Source organism: Hydra viridissima, unplaced genomic scaffold (genome assembly GCF_058129835.1).
Source record: "Hydra viridissima isolate aposymbiotic clone 2 unplaced genomic scaffold, HvirCarnegie_v1 scaffold_9, whole genome shotgun sequence".
Taxonomy (NCBI): Eukaryota; Metazoa; Cnidaria; class Hydrozoa; order Anthoathecata; family Hydridae; genus Hydra; species Hydra viridissima.
Genome location: NW_028324308.1, coordinates 6,751,568 through 6,765,832, shown reverse-complemented (window position 1 = coordinate 6,765,832; position 14,265 = coordinate 6,751,568). Strand labels below are relative to the sequence as shown.

The 14,265-nt window shown below is 29.4% G+C and overlaps 4 protein-coding genes across 4 annotated transcripts; 2 read left to right on the top strand and 2 right to left on the bottom strand.

Annotated features, from left to right (window-relative positions):
- Positions 1-1,410: 1,410 nt before the first annotated feature.
- LOC149883787 (uncharacterized) lies at positions 1,411-3,003 on the bottom strand. The gene has a single exon (XM_090098090.1). It carries the CDS (start codon positions 2,907-2,909, stop codon positions 1,716-1,718), a length of 1,194 nt encoding a protein of 397 aa, XP_089954216.1. The 5' UTR covers positions 2,910-3,003; the 3' UTR covers positions 1,411-1,715.
- A 1,620-nt stretch (positions 3,004-4,623) lies between these two features.
- On the top strand, positions 4,624-7,283 carry LOC149883786 (uncharacterized). Its single transcript, XM_090099230.1, has one exon. The coding sequence runs from the start codon at positions 5,822-5,824 to the stop codon at positions 7,235-7,237; it is 1,416 nt and encodes a 471-aa protein (XP_089955356.1). The 5' UTR covers positions 4,624-5,821; the 3' UTR covers positions 7,238-7,283.
- A 552-nt stretch (positions 7,284-7,835) lies between these two features.
- On the top strand, positions 7,836-10,969 carry LOC149883785 (uncharacterized). Its single transcript, XM_090098861.1, has 3 exons — positions 7,836-9,373; positions 9,445-9,582; positions 10,727-10,969. Exons 1-3 carry the CDS (start codon positions 8,510-8,512, stop codon positions 10,889-10,891), a joined length of 1,167 nt encoding a protein of 388 aa, XP_089954987.1. The 5' UTR covers positions 7,836-8,509; the 3' UTR covers positions 10,892-10,969.
- Positions 10,970-11,788: 819 nt separating this feature from the next.
- LOC149883784 (uncharacterized) lies at positions 11,789-14,130 on the bottom strand. The gene has a single exon (XM_090096763.1). The coding sequence runs from the start codon at positions 13,819-13,821 to the stop codon at positions 12,514-12,516; it is 1,308 nt and encodes a 435-aa protein (XP_089952889.1). The 5' UTR covers positions 13,822-14,130; the 3' UTR covers positions 11,789-12,513.
- Positions 14,131-14,265: the final 135 nt, after the last annotated feature.

Here is a 14,265-nt window from a genome sequence, read left to right as displayed (position 1 = left end):
AATGGTAATGTTGATGTGACTTACCGCACTGATAATCTATTTGCTGATGATGATGATAAAAGATTTATATATTTTATTTCTGATGTTCCTCATTTAATTAAAACAGCAAGGAACAACCTTTACCATTCTGGAGCTGGTAAAAGCAATCGTTATATGTGGAATCAGGGTCAACATATTTTATGGTCCCATATTTCTGATTTATTTTATGAAGATTTAAAATGTCAACTACATGCATGTCCAAAGCTAACTGTTGAGCACATTAAAATAACTCCATTTTCAGCTATGAATGTTCGTTTAGCTGCACAAGTTTTAAGTGATTCATGTAGTACTGCATTAAAAATCTATGCACCATCAGATACAGCTGGGACAGCACAATTTTGCAAATATTTTAATGATTTTTTTGATTGCTTAAATGTTCGGAATACAAATGATTGTATATTAAAATGCAACTCTTTTTTGAAACCATTTTCTGACACAAATGATGTTCGATTTACATGGCTTAGAGAAACATTTTTAAAGTATCTTTCTGATTGGCTTTTTTCTATTGAATCAAGATCTGGAAATTTTTCAAAAAGTGAGAGAAGTAATATGTTTATTACTTGGCAAACTCATGAAGGTTTAAAAATCACAGTTAATTCTGTTATTGAACTTGTCAAATTTTTAATTAACAACAATGTAAGTTATGTATTAACTGAAAGGTTTTGTCAGGATCCTTTAGAAAATTACTTTGGACAACAACGGTCAATTGGTAGAAGAAAAGATAATCCTTCCTTGTTTGATTTTGGTTTCAATGATAATACCATTCGAAATCAACTTATATTTCACCCAATTGCAGGTAACTGTCAAAATGTCAATGAATCAAACAAAATATCAAGGGAGAGTACAACACGTATACCACGCAGAAAATGGACCAACTCTGAAAAATGTATTAATATGAAAAGTTGACTTAATAAAAATTTCCCTTATGTCTCCTTGTACTAAAAATTTCCCTTATGTCTCCTTGTGATTCAATAAAAATTTCCCTTATGTCTCCTTGTACTGCTGAAAACAAAGAAAAAGAACATACATAAAAACGGCTATTTTCATAGCCACAAATCTTATTAAAAATGTTAAATGGCATAAAATATTGATTAGTTACATTAGAATTTTTTTTATATTTGTAATAAACTAAATTTCAGTTAATTTTGTAGACATTTCCTTACATTTACTTTTGTTACAATATAAACAGGCACCTATTATTCTTTTTATAAAACCTCCACAGGTATCCACTTCCCCCAAAAAAACTAGTGATTTCACAGGCAGATCTAAGTTAAGATTAGTTGATGTATGCATATATATATATATATATATATATATATATATATATATATATATATATATATATATATATATATATATATATATATATATATATATATTAGGGGTAGAATTGATCTTTGAGTTGTTTTTGATCTATGAGTTATTAGTTGTTTATTATAAATATAAAACTAGTGTGCATAGTTAATTTTGGACTTCATTTTTAACTATTCTTTGTTTTCTTTTAGATAAGGGAGGGTCTCTTACCTAGCTTTTATTTCTATAAACAAATAACAAAAATTTTAAAAACTAATCTTTTTAATGACAAATAGTTGCTAAAGTTACTATGCCAAGCATGCTTTCATGAGATTTGTGGCTATGAAAATAACCGTTTTTAAGTGTAATATTCTACTAAACTTCTATAATCCAATTGATGTTTTTTTCATTTTTGAGCGGAGGGATTTTGACTTTGTTTGATTCTCTTTGATTTTGTGGATACTTAGTTTTTCTTTTGCATACGAAAAAGATCTTACTCTGACATAAAGTGTAATCAGATGATAAAATAAGTTTAAAGACAGTTCTTTGGAAACTCGATTTGTGCAAAGACCACGAAGTTCAGATATGTTAGCCAAAACTCCACTGTTTTTTAAGGTTTCAGCTACAATTAACTCTGAATCAATTTTTTTTACAAAACTTTTACTTTGATGGCGAAAGAGAAACTCAACTTTTGTAAAAATTTCTAAAACTGGAGGAGACACTTTCCACAAACCACCACGATTTTTAGCATTCACAAATTTATCATAAGCTTCAGTGCATGTTTCTGGACTCTCAAATAATTGTTCTGTTTTACCAGCATTAAGAAGTGAAAGGCAGTCTGTGCTTAACTTTTGCTGCCATAATCGAGAACTGCGAATTCTGCAATAAAATGTGCTAAATACATAACCACTTAGATAAAAGATAATTTCTTTGTCTCTATCAGAAAATTCAACAGGTGATAAACCATTTAAATTTAAAAAAGAAGTATTGTAAAGTGAGTTTGTAAGAAATGCTAAAACATGATTGCATAGTTCATAGCCAAGAAGTTTAGTCGATTTTTTAGTCAGATTGCTAAATAAAATTCCTTGATTAACAGTTTTGTAAAATTTAGGATAAAATCTTTCAGCATCACCATCAGCTTTAAAACCAGCTATTACTGTCTCTAATAGAGATAGAGTTTGTTGTGAAGTATCTAAAATTATTGCATGATTAATCCTTAACTCATCTCTATACAAATCAGGATAGCATTCATCGTTGATTAAGGTAGTAATACTTTTATCAAGCAGATTTTTAAATTCATCAAGAAGAATAGGTGGTTTAGGACTTTGTATCGTTAAATCTAAAGGAATACTTTGATGCTTTGAATTTGTATGCCTTGTAAGTCCTCTTTGAGATATGCACTTCTTAGAACAAATTGTGCAAGAAAATGTGCAATCAACTTGTTCACTAGATAACTCCAACACCAAAGCATCTAAATCTTTAACAAAATTTTCGTCTTCAAAAAGAATATCATTCTCCAAAGAAAAAAATAATGCTTCTTTATCAAATTCACCATAGAGTTCTTTCTGCGTTTCCATTTTTTGTGCACTCAGTTCCTGGCCGCCCGACAAATTTCAAGTGTTTCGTATGATTATAAGAAAAATCCAGATATTACGGCCCAAGTGACCAGACTATCTATTTCTTATGACTATGTTTAGTTTTAGGCAAATTGCCGAATATAGTTTGAGTATTTGCAAGTGCGTGAAAATGTATTAGCAAATACTACTTAAATGATTCTTTAACCAGTAAAATTTAGGAGTTTATTACTATTATTAGTTATTATAAACATTTTTAAAATTTACATAAAAAATTATTCTATAGGTTGTATTTTGAACATTTTCTTAACCTTCCATATTGCGAATTGAAATAATCTAAAAGGTGGTCCAAATATCGCGCTTGGTTTAAATTTCAGAAATTTCCAAAAAAAACGAGTCACCAGTATTAAGACCTTCTTTCGTAATTTCTAAAATCGTAGAAACTACATAATTTAGATTACCGATAACTTTTCTCTTATTAAACTAAGATCTATACCAATGATCACATTTTGTTGCGTTTTTTTTTTTTTTTTTGGATCTACTCTTTCCAAGCGACAAGATGTAACTATCTAACTATAGACTTACTATTAATGATAATTGGATAATTCATAGGTGCATTAGTTAAAGCTGTCGGTTAAAGTTAAAATTTGGAGTAGGTAAAAATCACATGAATTAAATTGAAGCTTAAAAGCATACTTGTTGGTCGACTTACATTATCACTATTTTTAGTGGTTAGAAAAAATAATAGATTAAATGTTGGTTTAAAAATATGTTAGCTTAACGATGTTAACCAAAAAGTTTTGATTTTTTTATTAGAGAAATCTTTTTACAACAAACCGACGAAATTGGAATTAGTGATTACTATTTATATTTTTTGTGAAAATATAAAAATTAACAGTGAAAAAAGACATAAAAAAAAAAATAGCCGTAAGCAATATTTAGGTAGTAGTTAAAATATGTGAACCTTTATACAGCTTACATATTAATTGATGTTAAAAAATTGTAAGCTATCGGACTCAAAAAAATACGATGACACTTAAACGTTTAACGGTGCGTTGCTCCATCGGTGACGTCACAGAACATTTTAAATTTGCTTTGGTTAAGTTTAACAAACAGGCAGAGTACTTAGCAGTTTCTATAGAAACAAGAAAAATAAAGTTAACAGTAGTTTATTTAATTCTTAAAATCGATTCAATGATAAAATGTAACCAGCTAATAAAAAGTGTTAATGAACGAATTAACAAGGGTGGCTTAGAGATGTCTTTGGTCTCTTTCCTTTTTTTTCTCCTTAATTTTTCATTTACCAAAAAAAATGGGGAAAAGGTTGGATTAAAGCTTTAAAAAAATAAGGAGCGATTGTTTTAATTAACGTATATTTTGGGTTCTGGACCTTGTTGATTAGTGCATGTTCTTCTCTTTTAACTTAAAAGAGAAAAACATGCACTAATCAACAAGGGTCGCCGAGAGGAGGGGGGGGGGCAAAGGGACAGTTTGTCCCGGGCGGCAGATGTCGATGGGGCGCCAGATGCCGAAGTAAAATAAAAATAGTTTTTTTAATCTTAAAATGCCATAATTGAAATGTATATATTACTCGCGTTATATCATTATTTTTAATTCCTCGAAAAAATCTGAAAATACCAACTCATCATTGATTTCGTACTAAATACACTCATGGCCTACTTTATTTATACGGCCGGATATTTTGCATTTTGAAAAAAAAAATAGAAGGCCAGTTTTTTCATAAGGCGCTTTTAAAGGAGCAACTGGAGTTTCAAAGAATATGGTTAACAAATGTTGTATTGTGAATTGTCGTTCAAATTATGATGGTGAAGTATCTACAGTAGTATTTTCGTTTCCAAAAAATGAAGAGTTGAAAAAAAATTGGATTAAATTTGTAAATAGAAAAGATTGGACACCTACAAATACTTCCGTAATATGCATCAAACATTTTGAAAAAAAATATTATAAGAAAGGTAATACGAATCAACGTTTTCGATTAATAAAAAAACTAAAGCCTATTCCAACTATTTTTGATTGTACAAATTTGCCTGAAGAAAGTCCATCACAACTTATAAAATCTTCTAATTCGTTAAGAAAATCACCAACTAAAAGAATATTTCAGCCAGATCAATATGGACAGTTTTTATTGAGTGATTTGATTATAAACTTTGATGATATTACTGAAAGTCTTGCTCCAGATGGTTTTTCATTCTTGAAGTATGATGATCATGTAATTTTTTATAAATTGAGTCATAGTACTTTATCTATTCCTGAAGTTACAGAGTGCATTTGCATAAACAATGAGATGCATGTTAAATTATTTTACAAAGGTTCACCCCTACCATTACCTCAGTGGTTTCGTCATGGAAGAGATTGTTGTTTATCTCGTAAAAGCATGCTTTATAATTTTCCTACCTACATTAAACCACAAGCTGAACAATTTTCATCTATATTGACTGAATTACAGCAAATTAAGTATATGAAGAAACCTATTTTTTCAGTCAATATTATAAAGTATTCACTGATGTTACGATATACTTCTACACAGTCATACCAACTTTTGCGTGAAGAATTGCCTTTACCATCAATATCTTTACTTAAAAAAATAACTAGTGGAAATATTGATGCTCTAAGTTGTGCAAAACATTTAAAATTAGAAGGGAAGATATCTCAAGACATTTGCTTGATTTTTGATGAAATGTACTTGCAAAAATGTGAAGAGTATTTTGGTGGAGAGATGATTAGTAGTGATGAGTCTGGAGAATTGTATAATGGAATAGTTTGTTTTATGATAGTTGGCCTGAAACAAAACATTCCATATGTGATTAAATCATCACCTAAAAAAACAATCAATGCTGAATGGTTGAAAGAAGAAATTTTTGAATGTCTTCGTATTCTAACTGAATGTGAATTTAATGTTAGAGTTATTGTGTGTGACAACCATTCCTCTAATGTTTCAACAAGCTGAAGATTTGTTTTTTATTTACAATCTAAAAAAGATTTACCTTTGTTTTGATGTTGTACATCTTATTAAAAATATCAGAAATAATTTGTTGAATTGTAAAAGATTTTTATTTCCAGATTTTAAGTTTGATGGATTTAAAGATCCTATAATTGTATGTGGTGGAGAAATAAAATGGAACACCTTCCACAATATTTATGAAAAAGACCTCGCTCTTGATGCTGGTTTGCGTAAAGCACCAAAAATAACAATGAAAGTATTACATCCAGGCAATTTTAAACAAAACGTTTCTTTAGCACTTGCAATTTTTGATGAAACTACTTCTGCAGCAATTCACTCATATTTCCCTGATCTTAAAAGTAGTGCAGATTTTTTGACATTGTTTTACAAGTGGTGGGTTTTATCAAATTCAAAAAGTCAGTATTCAACGTGTAATATTTTAGGTAATGCAGTTGTTTCTGGAGATAAAAAACCTGAATTTCTTAGGGAAATGGCACACTGGATTGAAGCTTGGCAATTGCAAAAGGTACCAAACTGTGAGAAGTTTACTTTAAGTGCTCAAACAGCTGCAGCATTGATAAGAACACTTAATTGTCATGCCTCATTGATTGAGGACTTACTTAATGACGGATATAACTTTGTTTTAACTGGGAGGTTTCAAATTGACCCATTAGAAAGGAGATTTGGACAATATAGACAAATGAGTGGTGGAAGATTTTTGATTGGTTTAAAAGATGTCTCTATTTCTGAAAAAATATTAAAAATCAAAAGTATAGTTAAAGAAAGTATTAACTTTGATGATAGTTTGAAAGTACCACTTGAGTCAGAAAATAATTTAACAGATTTGAAAAACTTTCTTCTTGATATCAATACAACTCAGTGTACTCCAGAAATCATGAATCTAGCACCAGAGAGTAGAGAAGTAGGTGCTCATATTGCTGGATATATAGCAAAGAAACTAAAAAAACGCTTTGGTACATGTTGCCAAGAATTTTTATGTTGTGCTAATATTTATGAAAGCAATCCTGATCATACTTATTTAACAATTATTTCTAGGGGTGGTCTCACTATTCCTTCACCATCACTTTTGGATTATGTTTGCACATCGTTTGCTATGATTGACTACTCTTATAACAAAATAAAGAAACTTAATTTACATGCAAGACAAGCTTTAGAATATTTGTTAAATCACTTTTGTGACTCTTTTCAGACTTTTTCTTGTCCTATGCATGAGAAAACTGGGATAAAACTTGCTGGAAGAATTGTTATCAACATTTTCCTTAATAATAAAAGAATTATCTCTACCAGCGAAGTTGCTGTTGATCATGTAAAATCTTTTAAAAAGAGAAAATTTGAAAAAACTCAATAAATTATATATAATACAATTACTTTTTATTTTGATGAAAAAAGAAAAAGATTTAAATATTTTATATAAATATTCTTGTTTTTTAAATTGTGTCTGTTTACTTAAATTCTAAGTTTTAAATAAAGGCTTGTTTTGATATCTTTTTATTTATTTCTTATAGAATATTCGCTTAGTATCTAAATTTATGAATATAAACCACTTTTGTCGACTTTTTAAACTTAGAAAGTAAAATACATTTGCAAATATTCAAAAAGTCTTAAGTTTTCGAAACATAACGATTTTGAAAACTGGCCTTCTATTTTTTTTTTCAAAATGCAAAATATCCGGCCGTATAAATAAAGTAGGCCATGATACACTGTTAAATTAAGAATGTCCCTTGAGATTTTCGCATTCATCAGACTAAAGTAAAAAAACGTAAACGTTGATAATTAGCAATAACATACTGTGAATTATGCCTGCCGGATTGTAGCAATATTCAAATTGAAAAATATATGCAATATTTTCTAAATATATATTCAATCTTTTTCAAATATATTCAATCTTTTTCAAATATATATTCAATATTCCTGGGGAGAACGCGGCCAATCGGCTTTTGGTTGAACAAAACATTGTCAACATTTAAAAATACTTTAATAATATTATTAGAAAAAGCGTGTAGTTATAAAAAGCAGTTATACTTATACCGATATGAATAGTTATAGCAAAGTTGCATCTTTGTTAGAGGAAGCTTCTATTCTTCTTCGCACAAATCAAAGCACAAATATCAGCAGGCCACAATCGGAACTCACAATAACCTCCACATTACAAAGAGCTAGAGGAATGCTCAATGAAAGTGGTTCATCGGGTATTTTTAGGCGCCTTAATAGAAACGATAGATTAAGGTCGTCAGCACCATACAGTAGCAATATAGGCAACCACATAGGCAATCAAAATAAATCAAAGAAAATGACAAAAACATTAGAATTTTCACTAATTTCATCTACAGAAAATGATGAAGAACAATTCCTAAAATGGGATTCTGTAATTGCAAATGGAATTTTGATTATCAATGAATTCGATAGTGAACAAATAATAAGAGAGAAAATAAAGGAGTCGTTGCATGAAAAATTTCCTTTGCTGGGTTCAGATGAATTCGATTTTGTTAAAGTATCACGAAAAAAAATATCAAAATTAAATAAATGCTCAAATATTGATTACTCATATGATGTTGTAAAAAAACTAGCTGGATAAGGGCTTTTATATTTACAGCTAAAAGAACGATGCAATGATCATCAAATGATCATTCCAACGGAAGTTATTGAAATTCCATCAGCTTCATTTGTATCAAAAAGTTCACAACTAACAGATCAAGAAGATGTTAATGAAGTTGATATACAGGAAATAAAAGAACTTACATCAGCTTCATTTGTAGCAAAAGGTTCAGTTGATAAAAATATATATATTGAAATTGATTTTGAAAACCAAAAAATTAAGGAAATTCAAGAAAATAATCTTCAGGATCCAATAGAAATTTTAAGGTTTCTTCAAAAAACAATGATCAAGGGCAGAGTTCAAGATATAGAAAACATTGATGAAAACATGGATAAAGATTCTGAGACAAACTTTATTTGTATCGATCGACAAAATATTTTAATGTCAACATTTGCTGAATTAGAATCTGTTGAAAATTTTTTAATTACATTTGAAGTTGACTTTATGGGAGAACTAGCTAAGGATTATGGTGGTCCAAGGAGAGAGTGGATACGAGAATGCAATAGAATGATTAAAGAGAGATTATTTGATAGTGGTTTGAGAGAACTCTTTGCTGAGGAATATTACTTTGTAGGTTTGTTAATTGGTATTGCACTCTTTCAAGGAGGGCAGCTACCAACATATTTACCAGACAGCATCATTATTAAGATCACCGAAAATACAGCAGATATTTGTATATCTAATATACAAAAAGGTTTAAACAAGTTTAATTTGATAAGGTTTTTCAAAGAGTTTCCACAATTACTTGAATTATTAAGACCTTCAAAAGTACAATTCACAGCAAAAATGCTTTTAAAATTATTGAAGCCAAAATTTTCATCAGAAGGGTCGACAGCTTTAGTTAAAGAAAAAGAGATTTATTCTATGTTTGTGAAATATGACAGAGAGGTAAGTTTTTTTTAAATGTAAAACAGTGATCACTGTGATGTTTTAGATATTACATATAATATATTATTTAGGTTGCCAGTGGTAGAAGAGAGTGTGTTTCATTGGCAAATATTCTTTCTTTCGTCACTGGAGCTTCAGAAGAGCCTCTACTTGGGTTCGCATTGCAACCGTCTGTTGAATTTATTCCTACTATTGAAGCTGATGAAAAAGTAAAAGATCTATTATATTTAATAAAATAGTAGTATTTAACTGAAAGATTTTGCTCATACTCAAAATAAATATCGGAATAATTTATTTCATTCAAATTTAGTTTGTTATCGGAAACTAAATTATAATTTGAAAGATGTATATTATTAAAATATTATTTTTATAGTCTATCAAGTCATGTTATCCAGCTACTGGTAATATGTAATCTAGTACAACCTGATTCATGTTAACATCAGGAAGGGCATTTAATTGTAAAAATGTTGCTTTAACTTTTCTATAATGGTTTTTAAGTGTCACTATGAAGTGGTTTGGATGGTTCTTCATAGTTTATGGTTTTTAGATTTCTTCATAATACAAAACTTGCAAAATTAAAAAACGTAAAAAAGGGCAACTTTGGCCCTGCATGTTTCTGCATGACTTTGTTTCACAATATATATATATTTTTTAAATGTTTATATTCTCTACCATAATAGTGTTCCCACAGTCCTGCAATGTCCGGGACTAGTATCCTAGAAAGTCCTGGGATTTTTCTTTTTTTTTCTCAAAAATCCTGGAAAAGCCCTGGAATTTTTAAAGTGTAGGGGAAGTTCGTGTACCTAGGGCCACGTATTTTCAACGTCAAAGTTTAATGCTCCGCACTTGTCTAAAAATTGTAAAACTGATATGATCAAATGTATATACCAATTACTTTCTATTGATATAAGTATATTGACTTAAATAAAAAAGTTCCGCCATATAGAGGGGTTTGAAAAAAATTGGCCATAGGTACAGTGAGCTTTTTTTTAATTGTATCCAATTTAATTGTAGACCAATTGTGGCCAATTTTTAATTGGCCACCAGCTATTGTACCTAGGATAATTTAGGTGCAAAGTGGGACAAAACCACCCCAGTTTACTTTAATTAGTGTGATTTCTATAATAAGCTAAAAACATAAACAAGAATAATTTGCAAGATCTTGAAATTTTTTTAATAAATATGCAAAAATGTGTGTAAAAAAACTCCATGCTTGGATTTATGATGTAATTTTTCAAAAAATATTTGAAGGTTATTTTCATAAAAAATTGTTTTTTTAAATAAAAATAATAAAACTAGACATTCTTAAGTGTTGCAAGTTATAATAATATTTTTATTTTTGTTCATTTATAGGATCAGAAGACACATGAAGCATATATGTATATACCAACTGCACATACTTGCTCTAATTGTTTAGTTTTGCCGCGTGGCTCGCTGTTATGCAAGCTTCCAGCTAATAACGACCTTTTTGATGTTTATGACATGGCATTTACTAATAACTTTTTTGGAACAATATGATTTTGCAATATGTTTGATGATATTTTTACATGTTCATATATGAAGTCTTACCAAGTAATATATAATATTTGAGAGAAACGCTAAACTTTTTTTTTCCAAGTCTCTGGTTTACCCTCTAAAAATATTAAGAGACCGTCTAGAACGAATGCAAAAATTTAAAAAGTAACCCTATTATGGATAATTTCCATTTAGTAGCAAATGAATATATTGCTTGATTTGAATATAGGCTCAAAACGAATTACATGGAAGTAAAAAAATATAGTACTCTCGAGTCCTTAATAAACAACCCCCCCCCCCCATTTCCACTGTGCCGTTTATTCCCACCCCACTTGTATTCTGGACTCGAGAGTATAGATACAAAGGATTCTATTCAGTAGAAACTATTCTGTACACATTAACAAGCAGCTAATACAAAATAAAATAGAACAAGAAGTTAAATTCATCTGAAATTATAAATAAGATTCAAATTTTTCCACCACAAGTGCTAAGGCTTCTATGTAAATGTCGATTGCCATTTCAGTGGATTCTTTAGACATATCTATTGAATTTCTGACGAATGCTTCAATATCAATTCTATTCGGAATTAGTAACCAGACTAGTCTATGGATAGACTTACAACACAGACATAGACATTTCTGTATGTTGTAATGGACACAACAAATGTTTAATTTTTTGTCCTTGTTGTGTCTATCAAATTTTTGATGGTGTCCTAAGATTGCTCAGTTAAAAAATAATTTTCACTTCATAAGTCTACAAAGCATAATTTTTTATCTATTTGGTGTCTATGATTTTGTCTAAATTTACTTGATTTCATAAAACCAGAAATATTGATTTTTGCCAATAAATCTAAATTACCCAAAAAATCCCTTAGAAACAAAAAAGAAAATATACGATACATTATATTTGAATTTTATTTCATGGTAAAAATGACTTTTATGGTGACAAATTTAAAGTGGTGACAAATTTTAGGACGGAATATGACAATAATGTTTACACAAATAGTTGACTTTCCAAAATTTAGATCCAATCATAGTCAGATTCACAGTCTGAGGATAGAATGTTAAGAAAAATCCCAAACTGGAGAGGGCATTTTAAAAATAAATTTTCACGCACATTCACTGAGAATTGAAAAACAACTGAACTGAGTAATTAATGAACTTCAATTGAGCACAAAATAGTCCATTTTGAGGTTTTTAAATAGACATTAACTTTTTAATCAACAGCACACGCTGGACAAAAAATTAAAAAATGAACTTCTGTTAGAAAAATTGTATTTTTAATTTTGTGCTCGTTTTCAGTTTTTGAAACGATGCTGCAGTGAAAATTTAATTACTCGTTATAAGTCCAAATTATATATGAAATAGATCTTCTATACCTCATTAAAAAATCGAGATTGTTCATTTAGTGTCCGTTTTTAAAATGATTGTCTAGAAAGACAAACATTTTTTATAGACAATTCATTTTTGATAGTTGTAACTAAAATTGTTGCAATTAGTGCTTTGTCGAAGTCTATTTTTGTCCTTTTATAATAAGGCCATTAGAGATTGTCTGGTTGCTATTCGGAATACTAACTGAGTTAACAACAACATTGTTTAAATCGTGAGATAAAGGGCCGTCAACATCTACTCCATAAATATTAAAATCATTTTTATAAAATCAGTTTCATCTCTTGACATAGGATTGTCAATATTTATCATTCCCATAGTCCATATTTGATTGGGAGTCCAATTTTCTTCTGTAGATAAACGATGGTCGTTGTACATAAGTTTAAACTCTTTCAAGGAAAGATTTATTCTTTCTAAATAAACTATATGCAGTGTGAACATGTGAATTGGATTTTCAATATCTAAAATGCCGCTCTGTTCCATAGCATAAAAAGTGTAATAAAAAGGTAACACGACGCATCGAAACACATCTCTCCATAACCTCTCTATTCTTTGATTTCTTGTGGAAGATCCAGCTAAAAAACTCCCTCTGCCATGACCTCTTCTTGCAACCATTTCATCACATATAAGAACATTTTCTACCCCAAAGTCTACTCTTATTCTTGAAGGCGTTGAAAACTCGCTTGTCGCATTTAAAAAAAGATTTAACACCGTTTCTGCTAAATTATTTGTATTGGCTTCCAAAAACATTACTTTCCTTGATTTACCATCAATGCACCCATGTATTACGAATTTCCAACGAATTAGAGAGTGATGTCTATCTATATGCCATAAAGAATTTGGCCATGGTACATAATAAGATCGCCTTCTAACCAATGCTCCCCATCGCAATGCAGTATTCCTATGATCCACTCTGTTTAAACTAGAGCGGATTCTTCTTCTTTGTATATGGTAACCTTTTGATCTAAAATAACCAGATAATAATGGTTCCCCTGTTGCTACACCGTGACGAGATATGTATTCAGCTATAATTCTGTCTATTTCGTGGTCATTGATGTTGCTAAAACGACCTGTTTTGTTTAAATTAAGTTCATTTACTCTGCGATGAACTGTCCAACGTGAAACACCTAAAACCTTCGATGCAACATTCCAAGAAAAACCCAAACACTTAAATTCTTTTAGAACATTTTTTGGAATTTCGTACTTTGGCCTTCCAGGGGTTTTACTATATAACACATTAATATTGATACTGCAGTATTTTGAAGATTTTTCATGATAATAAAGGGAAAGCATTTTCCGAATCTCCAAAAATATATATAATATACTTTCTATTCTTTCTTTGTTGTTTAAATCACCAATAAATTCTTCATTAAAACTGTTCAATACTGGAATAAGTTGATCGATTAAATCAATATGCTGTAATAATAACGGCAAATAATCACCACAAGTGGTTTTTCCAATAAAAGATTCAACTTCATCTAGAAAAAATATTAAATTTTTATATAGATCTGCACCCATGTCTTTTTCAATGATTTCGGTCGCCATTGTTTTTGTTTGTGTTTAATTTTTTTGTTTGCCATTAATTGTAGTTATTATCCTTCTATTTACGCGCGTAAATTGCTTTATCCCAGGAATATTGAATATATTTGAAAAAGATTGAATATATTTGAAAAAGATTGAATATATTTGAAAAAGATTGAATATATTTGAAAAAGATTGAATATATTTGAAAAAGATTGAATATATATTTGAAAAAGATTGAACATATTTGAAAAAGATTGAATATATATTTGAAAAAGATTGAATATATTTGAAAAAGATTGAATATATATTTAGAAAATATTGCATATATTTTTCAATTTGAATATTGCTACAATCCGGCAGGCATAGCAGGCATAGTGAATACAATTTAGAAATAATACTATTCAGAATTTAGAAAGTAATAGTAAATATTTTTCAACTCTTTACGATCAACTTATGGTAATTCAT